Source organism: Oryctolagus cuniculus, chromosome 7 (assembly GCF_964237555.1).
Source record: "Oryctolagus cuniculus chromosome 7, mOryCun1.1, whole genome shotgun sequence".
NCBI lineage: Eukaryota > Metazoa > Chordata > Mammalia > Lagomorpha > Leporidae > Oryctolagus > Oryctolagus cuniculus.
In genome coordinates, this window is record NC_091438.1 from 138,991,343 (window position 1) to 139,012,493 (window position 21,151).

Here is a 21,151-nt window from a genome sequence, read left to right on the forward strand (position 1 = left end):
CTAAAGAGGAGGAGCATCTTTTCATGTCCTTGTTAACTGCTCCTCACTTCCCGCCTAGCAGCGCACCTGCTCCCCATACTGCTCTCTTCCTCCGTGGACAGAGAGATGAAAAACAAGAAAGCAGACAAATACGATCTTTGTAATTTATAATAAGGGCCAAGAAAGAAACAGATAAGAGGCGAGGATATCCGCCTTGCGGCGCCGGCACACCAGGTTCTAGTCCCGGTCGGGGCACCGGATTCTGTCCCGGTTGCCCCTCTTCCAGGCCAGCTCTCTGCTGTGGCCAGGGAGTGCAGTGGAGGATGGCCCGAGTGCTTGGGCCCTGCACCCCATGGGAGACCAGGAGAAGTACCTGGCTCCTGCTGGATCAGTGCAGTGTGCCGGCCGCAGCACACTGGCTGCGGCGGCCATTGGAGGGTGAACCAACGGCAAAAAGGAAGACCTTTCTCTCTGTCTCTCTCTCTCACTGTCCACTCTGCCTGTCAAAAAAAAGAAAAGAAAAAAAAAAAGAGGCGAGGATAGTGAACTGAAAGGTGGAGAATGCTGTTTCGTGGAGAATCCTTGTGGAAAACATAAGCAGTGGTATTTGAGGCAAGAACAAAAGCAAGAAGTAGGCTTGCAAAAGTGCAGAGGAGGAGGAGGGTGGGAGGCCAGCGTGTCTGCCCATCTGCAGGCAAACATTAGCCCTAAGTGACTTCATTTCCTGTCAGGATCACTAAGCAGAGAGGAGAAGTACCTGAAGGAAACCTCTGAAAAGATCCTGTGATTTTTTTTTAGTGGGAAAATAAGACCTGACCTGCAAAGAAAAGCTCTTGAAGACATATATAGAGTTTCGGAACTAGAAGTAGACTTTGGAAGGCACCTTCTTCCAGCCTAAGAGTGTAGATCACGTGAATTCAAACAAAAGGCAGCGATGCAGAGAGAGGCATGCCAGAGAAACTTCCCTTCCCTTCCTGCGCACTCCAGTCCTGACGCCATCATATCGGAGACAGCAAAGTCAAATGAGAGACAGGAGCCACTGTGGCCCAGGCCGCGGTGCCGGAAGGGAGCAGAGGGTCCGTGCCGAGGGGCTGCCTGGCCTGGGGGTTGGTGCTCATGAGGACTGAGAAGCTGTCTGTACAGGGAGGGGGCTTGTGTGTGGTGCAGAGCTCTGAGCAAAGGGGGCAGACCTCTGTATAGGGCACTGGAGCCCACCGGAGTGGGGAGGGCACCCCCACAGTGGGTTGGCTGGCGGGGGAGTCACAGTGCAGGCAGGGTGAGGAGGGAAGGGGGAGGGAGAGATGGGAACTTGGTTCCACAGCAGTGAGTGAGAAATGAAGTTACCAAGGCAAGGGCCACAGAGGGCAGCTTTCTGATGTCAGAGAGCAGGGGGACAGGCAGGGAGGGGACAACAGGGTTCTCCAGTCATGCTGGCTTTGAACGGGACTCATGGTGTGAACACTTGGTTTTCACTGTGTAAACAGTGCACATGTGCATACATGTGTGTGTGTGTGTGAGTGTGAGTGTGTGTGCATCCATGCGTGCCTAGCTCTTCCCAGTGAATGGGTCTCAGAGCAGTGACTCAACACCAGTATGCACATCTAGACCAGATTTTGGTGTCTAAATTGCATTTTCCACAAAAATCAACCAGGGCCCCTTGAAGAAGTGGCTGGGGCACAGGAAAGTTCAAGACAAGACAGAAGCATCTTTTGGTAGAAAGTAGGGAAATGGCCGGCGCCGTGGCTCAATAGGCTAATCCTCCGCCTTGCGGCGCCGGCACACCGGGTTCTAGTCCCGGTCGGGGCGCCGGATTCTGTCCCGGTTGCCCCTCTTCCAGGCCAGCTCTCTGCTATGGCCAGGGAGTGCAGTGGAGGATGGCCCAGGTGCTTGGGCCCTGCACCCCATGGGAGACCAGGAAAAGCACTTGGATCCTGGCTCCTGCCATCGGATCAGCGCGGTGCGCCGGCCGCAGCGGCGGCCATTGGAGGGTGAACCAACGGCAAAGGAAGACCTTTCTCTCTGTCTCTCTCTCTCACTGTCCACTCTGCCTGTCAAAAAAAAAAAAAAAAAAAAAAAAAGAAAAAAGAAAGTAGGGAAATGGGGGCTGGCATTGTGGCATAGCAGATTAGGCACCTGCCTGCAATGTCAGCATCCCAAATGGACATCAATTCAAGTCCCAGCTGCTCCACTTCAGATCCAGCTCCCTGCTAATGAGTCTGGTAAAGCAGCAGAGGATGGCCCAAGTACGTGGGCCCCTGCATCCACATGGAGACCCAGAAGAAGCTCCTGGCTCCTGGCTTCTGCCTGGCCCAGCTCTGGCCTTTGCGGCTATCTGGGTAGTGAGCCAACGGCTGAAAGATGTCTCTCTCCCTCTCTCCTTCTCTGGTCCTCTGTCTGTAACTATGACTTTCAAAATAAATGAATAAAAATCTTTTAAAAATGTCTGAAACTATTGTTTTTTAAAAAAAGGAAAAGAAAGTAGGGAAATGCCCAAGGAATGATGGGGGTCAAAAGAACAGACACTGGCGTGAAGAGGCTTCAGTTGACCATACAGAGGTCACTGAGCACCAAAGGCATTAATGACCGTGGCAGACAGTAACCTGTTGGGTAAAACAGGACACCATGTATATCCAAACAGGTACAGTAAGTGAGTAAGTGGACGGGTGGATGAGTTCCTATGAAGAATGGGTATTTACGTGGTTTCCAGTGACCTCCTCACACTCTAATTACAAAAGGAACGAGAGTAGCTTTCCAACGGGGAAGCCTGGAAGATGCCCCCTAAGCAAGTGCTGTAGATGAGCAGCAGAGCGGACTGCACCCTGCCCCATCCGAGAGCTGCAGGGAGAGGAGCCAGCGTCCCGCTGCCACGGTCCCAGCAGCACTGCACAGCCTGCCTCTTGTCGCCGGGAGCCGTCACACGCTGAATCCACGGCCGCGTAGGTAACCTTCAACATGTAACCGTCAGGAAGGCCCAGGAAAGACGCTGGAACTGTTCCAGACTGCAGGAGACCAGAGAGACGTGAAGCGACACGCGACCCGGGGCTGCGCACCGGATCCTGCTTCCCCGGAGCAGGTGGTGAAGCTTCTTGACGGGGGTGAGGCCCGCACGGCAGGAAGGGCGCCGTGGGGGTTCCCTGGCTTTGACAGTTGCTTCACGGTGATGGAGGGGATGTGCGTGCTCACAGGAATCCGCGCTGAGGTGTGCAGGGGTTGGAGAGCAACGTGCTGGCAAATGTACTTTCAAATGGTTCATGGGGGGGACAGGCTCTTGTACAGTGCTTCAGACAGTTCATGCAACGCAGAAGTAAAATAAATTTATCCTGGTGCAAAAGATTTTTGAAATCCACATGTAGTTTTTTCCATAATGTGCATTTTACATTAATGTTTTGGAAAACCACTTGTGTGCATGGGTTTCAAGGTTTTTGCACCAAAATAAATGTCTTCAATCCCACTTTTCCGTGAACTTTATGAAGCACCTCATACTTCCAACTTTTCCTATACCTTTGTGGTCATTTCAAATTAAAAATGTTGCTTACAAGGAGAGCTACATAATAAAGTAAATAAGGTTGGAAAGAATACAGTAGCACAATTGGAATCAGCACACAAATCAGCAAAGAGCAGACCAACACTGTAGAAGGGCAGTTGGAAGATGTGGAAGACAAACCTGGCCATGGAAACCAAGAGGGAGAGGGACACCACTTGGAGGTGGTGTCCAGAAGATGGGGAATAGGAGATCCAGTGAACAAGAGCCAAGCAAGAGGTAGGAAGCATTGACAAAGGAGAGAACAGACCGCGTGGAACAGAAGTGGAAAAATAAAAGACTCCGAGAAGATGGAAAACCTGTACCTACAGAATGAGTGAGCTCACTGTTCACTGGGGAAGATGAGAAACAGCCTGGCAAGGTTTTCCGATTGAAAGGATGAAGGATAGGGAGGTCGACTAGACCCCAGCCCGAGGAAGTCTCCTTTGGGCATTAGATTACAGAAAACAGGAGACTTCTCGGTAGATGTTAAAGAGGAGAAAGAAGAGTGCAGGGCAAGAAGCAGTCATTGCAGGAATTCCAGTGCTTAAAATGAGAGTCTGGACCTGTCCACCCAAGTTGTGATCAGCCACCGAGGCATGGATGGGCAGTGACACAAAATAGAGAAGGTGCATAAAGGAGAAGGTAAGCACAGGAAACACTGCTGCTTGCTAAGCCCAGCTTGGAGTCTGAATAATTGAAAATAAAAATTCAAGCATAATGCAAATACAGTAAACACTCTTAAAGTATTAAAAATTATGGATTTGTATTAATAAGTGTCCAAGTTGATGGAAGAGGGACAGGAGACTGTCCTTACTGGCTACACATGTGTAACCAATAGATATTATTCACTGGTTGGCTTTGATCATTAGAGAAATCAGTGTGTTGGGGATACACTGTAGGAGGTAATCAGTTTAAAATAGAGTACAATACTTCTAAATCACTAAAAGAAAAAGCAAGCAAAATACAGTCCTGACATAAAGGATAGAAAAGCAAATGAACTATTTAGAAACAAAAGATCCAGAAAGCACAAAATAAAATCATCCCATGAAATAATGCAAATGGGGTAAAGTTCAATTCACAATTACCATAACAAAGACTCTTAGATTCAGCTGAATAATACTCAGCTGAATTTTTATTACCAGAACTTAACTAAGACAGAGTGACATATCTCAAAAATAAAAGGATGACCAGTAACATACTGGACAAATAATGATAATGAAAGAGAAAAGTGGAGTTCAAAGCAAAGAGTATTAAGTGGACAAAGTGAATTATTTTAGATTGGAGAACGCCATAATCTGTAATGATGATTTTTCTCTTTATGATAAAATGCATGTAGCATAAAATCTGCCATCCTGACTATTTTTAGGTGAACAGTTGAGTGGCATTAAGGACGTTCACACTGTTGGGCAACCATCACCACCATCCACCACCAGAACTCTTTCCATCTTGTAAAACCGAGATTCTGTATCCAGGAAGCACTGATTCTCCGTCCCTCTGTTCCCGCAGCCCCTGACAGCCAACATTCCATTTCTGTGTCTAGATTTGACTTCTCTGGGCACCTTGTATGGGTGGAATCATACATGGTTTGCCTTTCTGTCCCTGGCTTTCACATAGCGTGATGTCTTCAAGGATCACCCACACAGGAGAATGTACCAGTGCCTCCTTCCTTATTAAGGCTGAAAGACGCACTGTTGCGTGGACACGCCATATTGCCACATTTTCCATATCCATTGATCTGCAGATGGACCCTGGATTGCCTTTGGTCCACTGTGAGTGATGCTGCCCTTCACATGAGTGTGCCAGTCTGTGGTGGTAATTTCCAGAGTGATAAGCCTGCTGGTCAGGTTGCAGGAAGTTGTCCACTGGGTAGTGGGCAGTTTGAGCATACCCAGCAATCCTTTAACACAGTGTGGTTGGTTAACCACAGTCAGGCTGTTAACTTCCTTCTGGCTCCTGGCTTCATCCTGGTTCAGCCCTGGCTGTGGGGCCTCTTGGGGAGTGAACCAGTGGAAGGAAGATCTCTCTCTTCCTGTCTCTCACTCTCTCTCTCTCTGTAACTGTGACTTTCAAATAGATAAATAAATCTTTTTTTAAAAAAAATGTTAAGGAACATGACAGTTGGCAGAGTAAGTGCCCCCATTTTTGTTCGTCAGGCTGACAAAGGTGAAGGTGAGTGACTCGCTCCCAGGGGTTCTGAGTTCTCTGAGAGAAACAGCTGCCTGTTTGTTTATTCCTTCAGCCTCGGCACCTGACCCAGGTGAGCCTGCAATAGAGAACCATTAAATGGTCGGGATGGAGAACAATGCGCTCAGGGTAGGAGAAACCGAGTGCCGTCAGCTGACAGCACCGATCGGAGCCAGCTTCCTGGATAGTGAAGCGGAAGCATGAGTCGAGTGCAGACACGGTGCTCCCTGGTTCTTGTAAAGTCAAGGTTAAATCTGCTTGGTAGCTTCAAGCATCCCTCTTAGTTTTAATAGAAACATATCATAAAGCGTAGGTATCTCTCAATGCGACATTTGCCAGCCAACATGCCTAAAAAGTTCGAAGGTAAAGCCCCAACACAACTGTTAAATAAAACTGTGCAAAGGAAAAATCTCAAGTTGCATGCCAGCTACACCTGGTGAAGTACCAGAATCCCACGTGAACATGGGGAAGATAGCCCGAGTCCCACGCTGAGGACGTGTGGCTGTGAGCCGTGGCATGGTGGCGGTGTGAACGGTAGCACCACCTACTGCCTGTTCTGAACACATCGCCATCCATGACTTTCCTATGTAGCCCTTATTTCTGCCTGGAGTTTGCAGTGTTGCAAGCTGAGAAGTTTCCCACAATGCACTGGTTGTTTGTGGTTCAGCTCTGTTCACAAAGTGTGCGTGCTCCAAGGCACAGAGCCCCTGTGTTGTTAACCACGGTGACCATTGTTGGGTGATCATGAAATGATGTTTTCAGTATTTAACTTCTAGCATAAGATTTGCTGCATAAGCATAGGTATTTATCGCACGCCTTTCTTTTTCAATTTGTGGTTGATGTATAACACACTATAACTTTTTCCCACTTAAAATGATGCAGAAAGGGGGTCCTAGTTAACATCTTATAGAGAACATCTTATTTCCAGGAGTGGATTACTGACATTCAATAGGAGATGCCTGCATTTTTAAAAGGTCATTAGCTATAATATTTCCCAATTTAAAAAGAAAAACTTGAAAATCACAAACTACACATATGTAGGGTTTTATCACAGTTATTTAAATTTTAAAATGTTGGAAATCTAAATGTTTAATAACAGTATCTGTGAAATAAATTCTAGGAAGTGTATATTATTAAATCCTATGAAGATGTTCCAGTCATATTTTGGAAGAAATTCATTATTATGAAAAATTTCTGCAATATAATAGTAAACATGCAAAGATCAGTGCAAAGTTTGTAACTTATGGTGCAGGTCGTGCGAGGGGAAAATGTTAACACATGCAGAGTGTGAGTTCTCCATAGACGCACAGTAAAGGGTTAACGGTGGTTCTCTCTGAGAGGATAATGGATGAGTTTAATTTTCTTCCTGCTGTTCTCATAGCAAAGCTCAGATTTTCTTTAATCACAATGTATTCCACTTGTACTTTTTTTTTAAAGAATGCTGTTTTTAAAAAGCACAGTAGGGTAGGGGTTGAGGGGCTTTTGAAGATAACAAGAGGGGACTTCAAAGAGTTCATGGAAATGGAATTGAAATGTAAGTTCATCTTGGTACAAAAATGTCTTGAAATCCAGTCGGAGAGAGAATCTTCCAGAAGCTCACAGGGTGGGCATTTGGACTAGCAAGCAAGCCAGTTCACAGGACACCACACCCCACATCTGAGTGCCTGGTTTGAGTCTTGGCTCTGCCCCATTCCAGCTCCCTGCTAATGCGCATGCCGGGAGGCAGCAGGTGATACTCAAGCTGTAGGGTCCCTGCCACAAGGGAGCCTCACACTGAGTTCTCAGCTCCCAGCTTTGGCCTGGCCCAGCCCGGGCCACTGCAGTCATTTGAGGGGTGAACCTGAAGATGGGAGATCTCTCTCTATCTGACTTCCATCTGTCTCTCTGGTTCTCAAATAAATAAAAATAATTCATTAAAAATTTTAAGAAAAAGTGTGCTCATGAAAAATACATGGTATGAAAACACTATGCATGGATTTCACACCTGTATGCAGGAAACGAAAGCCAAAGTACAAACCCACACTGAGCTTTGTCCTAGTAACAACATCCTGCTTCCAAAGGGATGGATCCTAGTTGAGAAGACCCTGAGAAGCCCGAGGGGAAACAAGCTGACTTCATGGGATGCTTCAGCGTCCACAGACAGAACACAAAGGTGGAGCAGTGGGAAGAACACGGGATTTGGGACAGACAGGCTGGATTCAGATCCTGCCTGCGCCCCTCAGGTCCTGAGTGACTGTGGGAAAGTAGAGGCACCTTTCTGAATCCCACCTGCTCACAGACAGAGTGAGAACGCCCCCCGGCGTGAGCAGGGCTCCGAGGTCACGGCCTGTGCAAGGGCCCAGCATCTGGGAGGCACTCAGCAGGGGCTGCTGTCCCACCTGCAGGGCTGGTGACGTCACTCGCCCCTCGCCTTTATCATTAGCTTTTAAATACAGTCCCTGGGCTTTGCACCAAAAACAAACTGAAAGGGATAACCAAAGAGAAGCAAGACCATTTAGCCTAGGCAGGCCCACACCCCACACTGGAGTGCCTCGATTGGATTCCCAGCTCCAGCTCCTGACTCCAGCTTCCTGCTAACGCAGACACCCTGGAAGGCAGCAGTGCTGGCTCAAGTACTTGGTGTTGTCCCACCTACATGGGAGCCCTGGGGGGAGTCCCCAGCCTGTGGCTCCGGCCCAGCCCAGTCATGGCCATGGTGGGCATTTGGGGAGTGAACCAGCAGATGTGAGCTCCTGTCTCTCTCTCTTTCTCTGCCTCTCAAGTAAATTTGAAGCTTTGTTGTTGTTGTTGTTGTTTTCCAAAAGAAGATAAAGCAAAATAGCACGTGGCTAAACTTTCCCTGTGTGCAGATGCATAGTCCTTAAAGTCAGTGGTGTAAATAAATGAGGAATGAGAAGGTGAAGAACTGAGAGAATGAGTGATGGCCGCACCCCCAGCCCCCCAACAAACACGCACACTGACGTCTTCCTTGTCTGCGTTCACTTTCAGCTTATCCACTCACCAAATGCCCTCCTCCCACCATCCTCCCCAACGCCGAAGTCGTCACCGAGAATGAGGAGTTCAACATAGGTACCACCTGCAAGCCAGCGAGGACCCCGGGGGGCAGGCACAGAGGGTGGGGCAGTGGTGGGGGCTGGCCAGCGGGGCTCACCTCTCCCTCCTGCCCATGCACGGAACAATCTAGACCTGTGAACAGAGTTTGTGCCCCAGTGCAGCCCCCTTCTTTGTAGCCCCACCCTGGGAGAGGAGCTGGGAAGGCCCTGTCACGCAGGCAGTGTGGGTTTCAGAAGTGAAGGTGCACGTGACAGTTGTGTGCATAGTCCCTGGGGGAGGGAAGCAACAGCCCAGCTGCTGACTGTCCTACCTGGAAGTGGGCTCGAGGTGCCCAGGGGCACACAGCAGCCCCACCCAGACTTCTCCAGTCTGTCTCTCTCCTCAGGTGACATCGTACGCTACAGGTGCCTGCCTGGCTTCACCTTGGTGGGGAATGAAATCCTGACCTGCAAACTTGGGACGTCCCTGCAATTCGAAGGCCCACCCCCACTCTGTGAAGGTAATCGTCCGAGCTGCGTCTCCCTGGGGCCGGCTCCTCCCAGACCAAGTCCTGGCGTAGCTCCTCTTCCTGGTCTGAGTTCTTAGTTATCCCCGCTTCTCGGCCACTGCCCATGAAGTCAGAGGCCACGGGGTGAACGCCGCGTGCTGAGTCCCCACATGCTCTCTACAGGGTCTCTGCCCTGATCTGAGGTCTGGAGCGGTGGCACGCTGGTTTCTGTCCTCCTCTTTGCTGCCTGGGCTTTCCTGGAAGTACATCCTGAGCATTGGCTGGAAGATGTTCTGGGGCCTCAGGGAGGGGTGGGCACAGGCACGGGCCCTCCCTGACAATGGCGTGCCTATGCTCCAGGTCCTGGGGCCTGAACTGGGCAGCCAGGAGACCACGGTCGCCCTCATTGCTGGGCAGTGAAATCGGCAGAAGGTGAATTCGCCTCCCTTGTTCTCCCAGCTGACACCAGAAACCATAGCTTTCACTCAAGAGGCAGGCAGCCTACGGCAGGCCATCTGATCGTCCTGGGAGGCTGTGATGAACGAGAGAAGTTAATGCGTAATACTGCAAGGCACTCTAAACTGTCCCTGCACGGATGAAGTGCTCCGTGTTGGTGGTTATTGTTACGATAGCCAGTCCTTGGACTGTTTCTAGTGTCGTTATTCCCAACAAATATTCAGTAGCCCCTGGATGAAGAGGTCCACCTCCCCTCCAGTGGTTAGAAGGCATGGACAGGAAGAATCTACAGTGAGAACCATTAAGGAGGAAGTCAGGATCCATGAGCTACAGAACTGGGCTGCCCCGATGCAACCAGAATCTCACCATCTGTTTGTTTCGGTTGAGCTCTGTGTGCACCCTCAGGCCAGCCAGCCAGGCTCCTGCTCCAGGGCTGCCTGCATTGCTCCACGCCGGGTTTCTCACCTCTGGTGCTGTGCCTGTGTCTCTGTGGCCCCCGTCAGGGCTTCCTCTCCAGTCTCAGTCTCACAGTTCCCTCTGGGACTTGGTGCCAGTCTTGCTCCCTCAGACATGACCGTTGTGATCTGTCTGTGTCCTGAGGGCTTGATTATTGGGATGTGATTCACATGCCATGCAGTTCACCCCCTTCAGGTGTATGGTTCAGTAGTTTTCAGCGTCTTTGCAGTTTTGAAACCATCACCACAATAAAGTTTATACCCTTTCATCGCTCCAAAAGAAATAGCATACCCAGTAGTAGTGACTCCTCACTTCTTTCCAACCCCCTTAGCCCTACACAGCCACCACTCTGGTTTCTGTCCATATGGCTGTGCCCTGTCTGGCTGTTTCAGATTGGTGGAATCCTACTAGGTGGCAGCCTCCTTCTAGTTAGCACAGCATTGTCAAGGGTCATCCATATGGCAGCATGTTGTTGGCGCTTCCTGCTTTTTGCTGTTGGATAATAGTCCATTGTGTGGATACACCACATTCTGTTGACTTGACCATCACTTGGTGAACATCTGGGCCATTCCTCCTGTGGAGTATGAGGTGTAATGCAGCTTTGAACATGCTAGCACTTGTTTTTATGTGGACACATGTTCCCAGCTCTCTTAGATGTGTAACCTGGAGTGGAATTGCTGGGTCGGGTGGTAAGTGTATATCTAACCTTTTGAGAAACTGCCAGGCTGTTTTCCAAAGCAGCTGAATTTTACCCTCCAGCAGTGTTTCAGTGATCTAGTTCCTCCATATCCTCTTACTGTTATCTGTCTTTTAAATTGTAGCCATCCTGCTGGGTGCAAAGTGGTGTCTGATTGTGGTTTTAATTTGCATTCCCTGATAGCTGATGGTTTTTTGAGTACCTACTCATGTCCTTATTGTACATCTTCTTTGGAGAAACGTCTATTCAAATCCTTTACCCATTTCATTTATATTTAATTAAAAATAATACCTGTATGTACTTATGGGGTACACTGTGATCTCAGTGCCTGTATAACTGTATACCTTGTATAATGATTAATATTGTATAAGTCAAAATAGCTAGAACATTGGATTTTTAATATTGTCATCATAAAGAAGTGATAAATGTTTGAGATGATGGATACTAATTTTAAAAACTAGATTATTTGTCTTTTTATTATTGAGTTGTAGGAGTTCTTTATAGACCCTAGACACCACTCCCTTATAAGACAGGGATTTGAAAATATTTTTCTTCCATTTCACGGGTTATTTTTTCGCTCTCTTGACGATATTCTTTGAAGCACAGAAGTTCTTACTTTGATTATGTCCAGTTTATTTTTTTCTTTGGTCACTTGTACTTTTGATGTCATATCTAAGTTTAAAAGATTTTTATTTATGTATTCTTCCTAAAATTTATAGATTCAGCTTTTACATTTAGGTCTTTGATCTATTTTGACCAGTTTTGTATGTGGTGTGAGGGAGGGGTCCAGCTTCCTTCATTTGCTTGTAGAAATCCAGTTGTCCTGGTACCATTTATTGAAAATGATATGAGGCCAGCGCCACGGCTCACTAGGCTAATCCTCCGCCTTGCAGCGCCAGCACACCGGGTTCTAGTCCCAGTCAGGGCGTCAGATTCTGTCCCGGTTGCCCCTCTTCCAGGCCAGCTCTCTGCTGTGACCAGGGAGTGCAGTGGAGGATGGCCCGAGTACTTGGGCCCTGCACCCCGTGGGAGACCAGGAGAAGCACCTGGCTCCTGCCTTGGGATCAGCGCGGTGCACTGGCCACAGCGTGGCAGCCATTGGAGGGTGAACCAACGGCCAAAGGAAGACCTTTCTCTCTGTCTCTCTCTCTCACTGTCCACTCTGCCTGTCAAAAAAAAAAAAAAATAGCTAGAAAGGTGTCACTCATTCCTGGTATGAAAACAAAAATTTATATGTATGCCACTTCTTCTAAAAGCCAGTGTCGGGGTTGACACTGTGGCACAGCAGGCTAAGCCACCACTTGGGAGACCGCATCCCATTTCAGAGTCCTTGAGAATGATTTCCACTTCTGCTATCAATCCAGCTGCCTACTAATGTGCCTGGAAAGCAGCAGATGGTGGCCCAAGGACTGGGTCCCTGCCACCTTTGTTGGAGACCCAGACTGAGTTTCAGGCTACTGGCTTTGGTCTGGCACAGTCCCAGCCATTGTGACAATTTGGAGAGTGAACCAGCAGAGGGATGATATCTCTCTTTCTCTCTCCCTCTCTCCCTCCCTCTCTGTAACTCTGCCTTTCAAATAAATAAATCTTTTTTCAAAAACAGAATATTTGAATAACACATTTACATCCATAAGCTTTTACTGCATAAAAACCATTTTCAACATTTAGAAGCTCTAAACAGTAGCTATTTATTTTCTATGAAAGATTTACTTCAAATATATATATACTTCAAATATATATACTTATATATATTTAGATTATATATTTATTTGTATATAAATTTATATTTATATATAATATTTACTTCAAATATATACATACTATATGAATTCCAAATAAAAGGAGAAAAATACATTCCATGAATATGATTAACATAAGAAATATAAAAAGAAATTTCTGCTAGTACTACAAAGAAGGATAATTACCAAAAATAGATATTTTATAATGATGAAAGGGTCCTTCAGTTTTTTGGGGTTTTTGTGTGTGTGTGTGTGGTTGTTTTGTTTTGTTTTGTTTTGTTTTTTTGACAGGCAGAGTGGACAGTGAGAGAGAGAGACAGAGAGAAAGGTCTTCCTTTGCCATTGGTTCACCCTCCAATGGCCGCCGCGGCCAGTGCACCGCGCTGATCTGATGGCAGGAGCCAGGTACTTATCCTGGTCTCCCATGGGGTGCAGGGCCCAAGTACTTGGGCCATCCTCCACTGCACTCCCTGGCCACAGCAGAGAGCTGGCCTGGAAGAAGGGCAACCGGGACAGAATCTGGCACCCCGACCGGGACTAGAACCCGGTGTGCCGGCGCCGCAAGGTGGAGGATTAGCCTAGTGAGCCGCGGCGCCGGCCACAGTTTTAAAGGATATATCAGTGTATATGCATTTAGTAAAAGCTCTTCAAAATACATGAGGCAAAAACTAACAGAACTGAATGTGGAAAAAGAAATCAACGGTACATACTAAAGACCATTTGTAATTCAGCAGTAAGACAGCCTGATAAAAGCATGGACAGCCGACTAGAGCAGACACTTTGCAAGAAAGATACATGAGTGGCCCATAGCAATGGAAAGATGCTCAGCACTGGTCATCAGGGAAATGTGAGTCCAACCACAGTGAAATATAACTGCACACCCACTAGAATGGCCAAAGTGTAAAGACAGAAGATTGTAAATGTTGACAAGGATGTAGAACAAGTGCAGTTTTTCATAAATTACTGGTTATAACATCACTCATACAGCCAGTTTGGAAAAAGGGTTGGCAGTTTCCTTTAAAGTTAAACGTACACCTACCGTCTCCTTGGTAATTCTGCTTTTGCTTTTTTATCCAAGAGAAATGAAAACCTATGCCACAAAAAGACTTTTACATGATTCCATCCATAATAAGCCACAACTAGAAACCACAACCCAGATGTCTGTCCATCAGTGAGAGAATGCATAGTCAAAGTGTGCTATGATCATACAGTGGAGTACCACTGAACAGCAGAAATGAATGAAGCCATGGTGCACAAGGCAGTATGGGCTGAATCTCATGGACATGTTATTTAGCAAGAGGCCAAACGGCTGGTGTCATGGTGTGGTGGGTAAAGCCGCTGTCTGCAGGGCTGGCAACCATATGGATGCTTGTTCGTGTCCCAGCTGCTCCACTTCCAATCTAGCTCCCTGCTAATGGCCTGGGAAAGCAGGAGGTGACTCTAGTGCTTGGGCCTCTGCCACCCATATGCTCCTGGGTCCTTGCTTTGGCCTGGCCCAGCATTGGCCATTGCAACCATTTGGGGAGTGAACCAATGGGTAGGAAATCTCTCTATATCTGTCTCTTCACTCTCTTTGCAACTCTGACTTTCAAATACATAAATAAGGCCGGCGCCGCGGCTCAATAGGCTAATCCTCCGCCTTGCGGCGCCAGCACACGGGGTTCTAATCCCAGTTGGGGCACCGGATTCTGTGCTGGTCGCTCCTCTTCCAGTCCAGCTCTCTGCTGTGGCCTGGGAGTGCAGTGGAGGATGGCCCAAGTGCTTGGGCCCTGCACCTGCATGGGAGACCAGGAGAGGCACCTGGCTCCTGGCTTCGGATCAGTGCGGTGCTCCGGCCGCAGCGGCCATTGAGGGGTAAACCAATGGAAAAGGAAGACCTTTCTCTCTGTCTCTCTCTCACTGTCCATTCTGTCTGTAAAATATATATATATATATATATATATATATATATATATATATATAAATCTTGAAAAAAAAAAGAAGAAGCCAAACACAAAAATAACCCATGTATGGTTCCAGTGCTGTCAGGCTCTGGTACAGGCAAACTAACCCACAGTTGTAGAAATAACATCAGTGATTTCCTGGAGCAGGGCAGATCACATCAACTGCAAAGGAATGTGAGAGAGCGTTCCGTGGTGATGTAGATATGTGTCTTAACTGTGGGAGTGGTTATACAGATAGGATGGATAGCAACAGTTCATGAAGCATGCATATTATGAAAAAATGTCACATGGATTTCAACATTTTGCAGTAAATAAACTTATCTTTTCAAGTTTATTTATTTGAAAGATTAAGGGGTGAGGGGGACAGATGAACAGACAGATGGACAGAGCGAGAAAACAAGCTCCCATCAGCTGCTTCACTCTTCAGATGCCTGTAAGAGCCAAGATGGGGCTGGGCTGAAGCGGGGAACTCAATCCAGGTCTCCCACGTAGGAGGCAGGAATCCAGTTACTCGAGCCATCGCTGCCGTCCCCCAGGGTTCACCTAGGCAGGAAGCTGGAGTCGGGAGCCAGAGGCAGGCGCTGAGCTCAGGTACTCTGGAGGGGGCACAGAATCCTAACTGCTATTGCTAGGCCTAACACCCACCCCTAAACTTACCTTTTTTTTTTTTAAGATTTCTTTATTTATTTCAAAGTCAACTTACACAGAGAGAGAAGGCGAGTCAGAGAGAGAGACAGAGAGAGAGAGGTCTTCCATCCGCTGGTTCACTCCTCAATTGGCCACAATGGCCGGAGCTGTGCTGATCCAAAGCCAGGAGCCAGGAGCTTCTTCTGAGTCTCCCATGCGGGTGCAGGGTTCCAAGGACCTGGGCCATCTTCTTCTGCTTTCCCAGGCCATAGCAGAGATCTGGATTCGAAGTGGAGCAGCCGGGACTCAAACCGGCGCCCATTTGGGATGCCAGCACTGCAGGCAGCGGCCTTACCTGCTACACCACAGTGCCGGCCCCTAAACTTACCTTTTAATTCCATTTTTCTGTGAGTTCTTTGAAGCCCCCTAATATATACATTTGCCAGAATTTATTGAACCATGCACTTGACATCTGTGCATTTTATTGTACATAAGTTCTATCTCAAACATGCACAACTGCATAAGTTGCTACCCAGGATACCCACATCCATATCAAGAGTGCCTGGATCAAGTCCTGGCTACTCCACTTATGACCCAACTTTCTACTGATGTGCATGCTGGGAGGCAGCAGAAGATGGCTCGAGGACTTGGGCCTCTGCCACCCACCTGGGAGATCTACGTGGAGTTTCAGACTCCTGGCTTTGGCCTGCCCCAGCCCTGGCTATTGGTGGTATTTGGGGAGTGAATCAGTGGGTGAAATACTTCTCTCTGTTTCCTTCTCTCTCTCCCTCTCTCTCTTTCTCCCTCTCCCTCTCTCTCCCTCTCCCTCTCTCACCAACCCCTCTTTCAAATAAGATGAAAATGGATTCAAGTATTTAGGCCCCTGCCACCCCTGTGGGAGACCTGGATGAAACGCCTGGCTCCTGGCTTAGGCCTGGCCCAACCCTGGCCATTGTGGCTGTCTGGGGAGTAAACCAGTGGATGGAAGATCTCTCTCTCTCTCTCTCTCTCTCTCTCTCTTTCAAAATAAATAAAGAAATCTTTAAACATAAGTAAATAAAAAAATACATAAAATGAAAATGAATGAACTTAAGTGCATTTTTAAAGAAATTAATATTATAAAACAGAAAAACTGCCCTTCTGGTAACCAAGTAAAAAGATAGACTTGAAACAAAGAGCAGCAAAGTAGTCAAGCTGTTAGATAAGCTAATAAACAATAAAGAACAAAAGCAGGAAGACAGAAAATGAGAAATAAAAATGGGATATAACCACTGAAGTCAAATAACTGTGTTAAATTACAAAACTCTTCTGCACAAATCTGTGCCAATAAATTTGAAAACCAAAATTATATGAATGATTTTTCCAGGAAGACATAGGAACTTTATGCTGTCCAAATTCTCCAAAAGACATAGGGAATGTCAACAGAGGAACTGCCTCCCCAGAGATCTCAAGACAAGACGGTTGGGGGCGGGTGCTGGGCCTGGGTTCCATGCCTGACTGCGGCTCCTGACTCCAGCTTCCTGCTGACGCACACCCTGGGAGGCAGTGGTCATGGCTCAGGCGCTTGAGTTCCTGCCACCCACGTGGGAGACCTGGGTTCAGTTCCAGGCTCCTGACTTGGGCCTGGCCCAGCCCCAGCCACTGGGGACACTTGCAGAGTGAACCAGTGGTTGGAAGCTATGTCTGTCTGTCTGTCTGTCTCTCAAAAGAAAATTTTTAGAAGGACTAGGTGGTGTCATAGGAGAATACCAGTAAGCCTTTCAAGGCCAGAGCAACTTGAGCATAGAGGAAAGAGAAGCACGGGAACGCGAGTGCCCTGGTCTGGTGAAGCTGCACATAGAAAGGAAAACGGGTGAAGCCGTCCCCTTTGAGAGCAGGCCTGTGCTCGGCAGACGCTCAAGTAGAAAGGAGAACCTGGGGAGCAGACCCCAGCGAGGAGCCCCAAAAGTCCCCACACCTCAGTGCCCCGCGCAGGTCATCAGGTTAGTAGAGTCAGGAGCATTTAAGCAGCCGGGCGGGTTTTCTTACAGATGCCCCTCATCCTCCTCTTCCTGCTACAAGCTAAGGAGGAAGCTGAGTAGCAAGCCCTGCTCCTGTGATGGTGAGGGCAGAAGGAAACAGGAGAGATGGGGAGGCCAGTGGTGAGGTCTCCTCCCCAGCACAGCGCTTCCTTGGCCTTGCGCTCCCAGATACCCTCCTGTACCAGGGGCCCAGAAGCCAGTACTCACAGGAAGCCTGTCCAGAGGCACATTGACTGATCCATTGCAGCAAGTGGAGTGCTTGCAGCTACTGCACAGAGCACGCCTCGTTCAAGCGACTGAACGAGTTGGCTTGGTCCTCAGAATTATGCTTATGAGTCTGCAACCCAAGTGGCTGTAGGCGGGTAGTCCTGAAATGGGTTTCATGCAGGCTGTTCTGGATGCATCCTTGTGCCCCTGTAACACTGATCACACACACACACAAACACACAGTGCCTGGGGTGCACAAATCCTGGGAACCAGGATCCCCACTCCTTTTAATGGTGATGGACAGAACCCAGCCCTGCCCCTGCAGCTCCCTCTTTCTAAATCCCATACTGACGGTCCTCCTTAGGATGCCATTGTTTTCTTCAGCTATGTTACGGGTTCCCTAGGCCATGCCCAAGCTCTGCTGAGTCTGTCTGCACCAGAATGGCCATCCTCAGCTCTGCAGTTCATTGAAGGACTATGTCGCAGGTTCACATTTATTATTTCATGTAGTATAGTGGGAGGTGCTGTAGATAGAGAAATCAGCACACAGAGAAAATAATTTGGTCGAAATCACACAGGTAGAGCTGGGCTACAAATCCAGGTGTGTTTATCAGAATCCCCTGTGCTTCCTTCTGTCCCACCCTATCTTTCATACAAGTACAAGTCGAACCCATTTTATGGATTAGCTCTGTGGGTTTGAGCATGTGTTTCCGTTTTCTCTCTGTGTGTGGCCTCTTCACTGACTACAAACTCAGGCAGTAGGGCCCACACCTGAGCTCAGGGAAGTGATTGCAACCACCTGGCCGTGTATGAGCACCAGCAATCCTGCAAAACTCTCCCAGGATCTGAGGTCGCCTCATGTCATAGAACAGTGGAATGATGGGCATGGGGTCCTGCGTGAATGCACTCAACCACTAGTTTCCCACGGTTGTCTTTTGCACCAGGGAGAAGCAGACGTGTTGGCTCTCGTCCCCTCTCCACCCCCATGTACCTGGTATTTCTCTCTCTCTCTCTCTCCAAGTGCACTGCCCAACGAATGAGCTTCTGACAGACTCCACAGGCGTGATCCTGAGTCAGAGCTACCCCGGAAGCTACCCTCAGTTCCAGACCTGCTCTTGGCTCATTAGGGTGGAGCCCGATTACAACATCTCCATCACAGTGGAGTACTTCCTCAGCGAGAAGCAGTACGATGAGTTTGAGATCTTCGACGGTAGGTGGACAACGTGCTGTCGCGACCGCGGCTGCGCAGGGGCTGGGCTTGCTCCGGAACCCTGGGGTTTCTGCTGCACTTCTCTTGGGGCTTGCCAGAGGCTCCCTGTGCTGTCTGTCTCCACCATGGAATCTCGGGACCAGGGGATCCGACACGTTGTATGGCCCGAACAGCAGGGCTGCTGGTGTTGCAGCTTGGACCTGTCGCAGAACCAAGTAGCTCCCACCCAGAGGCAGCACCCTTCAAGGTCAACAGCTGTGACCTTGTGAAGGTCACAGTGAAGGGTACACAGCCTCCAGAACCCAAACACGGGTGCCTCTTCTGTGGTAGCAGGAAGTCAACAATGCGGTCATCTCCTCTCTCATTTGGAGGCAACGTCTCAGTGTGCCCCAGACCACTCGGCCCTAACAACTGCACTGCAGACTTTGTAGGGTTTATCTCTTGCCTTCTGAAGCCCATGAGCCTGCAAAACCATCTCCACTGCCTGTCGCTTCTGGCTCATCAGATCCCATGAACGTGAGTGAGCCAACACGGTCCGTTCTGCAGGAGTGTCCAGGTGTCCGAATCCCTTCAGACAACACCATGACTGGGGGCAGGGGAAGGAACACAGCTCCGGGGCAAAACCGAGGCGGTATACTGCCTTCCACCCCTACCACACAAGCTGCTTCTCATCTGCCTAGAAAGGCAGATAAGGGAAAGCATGCATCAGCTGATCCGCGGTGCACCCCCTGTCACCAGCCTGTCAGTCCTGCTCTAATAAACACGCTACGTCAGGCACGTCTCGTGCAGTTGAGGCCACAGCTTGGCTACGTTTACCTTGTGGGTGGGCCTGAGCCAGGATTCCATTTATTACCAACTATTACTCATGCCCCCTCTGATGGACAGCCAGGATGGTGCTCTGCATCCCAGGGTGTCAGGGTCACTTCACACCCTGCATCCAGAAGCCTTTGTTACACCTGGTCATGCCCTCACCTGTGGTGTACACTTACCTGAGGGAACAGTGGTGGGTCTTTGGGGACACAAACGGGAGGAGTTGCCTCTGTATACACTGGTGTCCTTCTGCAGGGGCCTTCTTCATGGGGACTCAGCCTCTGCTTCAGCCACAGCGCTCTGGGATGGGAAATGAAACCGGAGCCTGCAAACCCGGCAAGGGACTACGACTCCAGCAGGGGCAGCTCCTCTTGCCCTGGTGTCTGCTGTCTTCCCACAGTCACACTTGGCCTTGACTGCTTTGTTTGGTTACCGGTCTGTCTTGCCCTCAGGAGAATGAGGTTCTACGAGCCATCTCCACAGATGCCGGGGGTCACACCTTCCCTGCTGCCACTCCAGCCTTTCTGTCTGTGTCAATACTCATACCAGCCTAGCTTCTGGCTCTTACATGCGTCTACCTGGCCTGCATCTTCCAGGATCTCCTCAAGCCCCTGGCCCCGGGGAGCCTGGTTCCACGACGCCTCCCCTCCCCTCAGTTGCAGCCTAGAACACAGCCACTCCCCAGGTTTTCAGTGGCGCTGGTGCTCACGTCTCATCAGTGCATTCTTGGTTGCTTTAGGAAGTGGACTGTGGTCCGGGCACAGCCAGCTGGTGGGCATCCTGGTCTGCACGGCAGACCTCTCTCCCAGGCCCCCTCTCTGTGTCTGCAGACCCCTCCTCCACTCGTGGTCACAGCAGTTCCCAGGGCTCTGCCTGTTTAAGGAGCTCCATGAATTTTTCCAAGCTTCCAAGAGCTGTCCCAGCAGCTTCCCTCGGGGCTTTTCCCAGAGTGATAATCCCGTGTTAGAGATTATCCAGCTTTATGTTCTGCCCACTGTGAACCAGCCCCCCAAAGAATATAGTCCCAGACACTTGAGGCTGGGAAAAGGAAGAGGGAGGCCTTTCTCCGGGAGCCCTGGGGAGCTCCTTTTGATCCTGAGATGTGAGATGTTTTCCTCCAGCGGTATATTCTTTCAATAAGTGGTGTTTTTTTTCCCAATGTGGTAGGCACGGAGCTGTATTTGGTGTGCACAAGAGAGGTAGGGTGCCCAGCTTTCTCATTACCCATCAGCTTGGCCTTGGGCAAGGCCCAAATGGCAAATAGGCTCCATCGCACCTGCCACCTCTGGAGGTAGACAGGGACTTCCCAGGGCGCTGTTTCAGGACACGGCTCAGGAGAGGAGGGGGTCCCTGGAGCAGTAGCTCTGGGCACCAAAAGGAGCTGGGTACAAGTGAGGCTGCTGACTCTCAGCAAGTGGCCACGTGAACCCCAGCCTGCACTTGAGGGTCTCCGGGAGAGCGTGATGGTCTGTAATGCCCTGTCCCTCTCTCCCCAGGGCCCTCTGGACAAAGTCCTCTGCTGAAAGCCCTCAGTGGGAATTACTCGGCTCCCCTGATCGTCACCAGCTCAAGCAACTCTGTGTACCTGCGCTGGTCGTCTGACCACGCCTACAACCGGAAGGGCTTCAAGATCCGGTATTCGGGTGAGTAGGTCTCCAGGACTGGAGAAGGGCCCCTTACCTTGCTCACTCACAACCCCCAGATGCGCCCCGCGCTGTTTCCTCATCAGGATAGCTAGCTCTGTGTGGGGCTCAGGCA

At 49.2% G+C, this 21,151-nt stretch overlaps 1 protein-coding gene across 10 annotated transcripts in view; it reads left to right on the forward strand.

Moving 5' to 3' along the window:
* The window catches only part of CSMD2 (CUB and Sushi multiple domains 2), a 618,865-nt gene that overhangs the window by 522,916 nt on the left and 74,798 nt on the right, over positions 1 to 21,151 (forward strand). For all 10 annotated transcript variants that reach the window (XM_051832045.2, XM_051832046.2, XM_051832047.2 and 7 more), the window contains 4 exons: positions 8,675 to 8,755; positions 9,126 to 9,239; positions 18,395 to 18,583; positions 20,890 to 21,036. In XM_051832045.2, the coding sequence (XP_051688005.2) occupies positions 8,675 to 8,755; positions 9,126 to 9,239; positions 18,395 to 18,583; positions 20,890 to 21,036 (531 nt within the window). The remainder of the gene's footprint in view (positions 1 to 8,674; positions 8,756 to 9,125; positions 9,240 to 18,394; positions 18,584 to 20,889; positions 21,037 to 21,151) is intronic.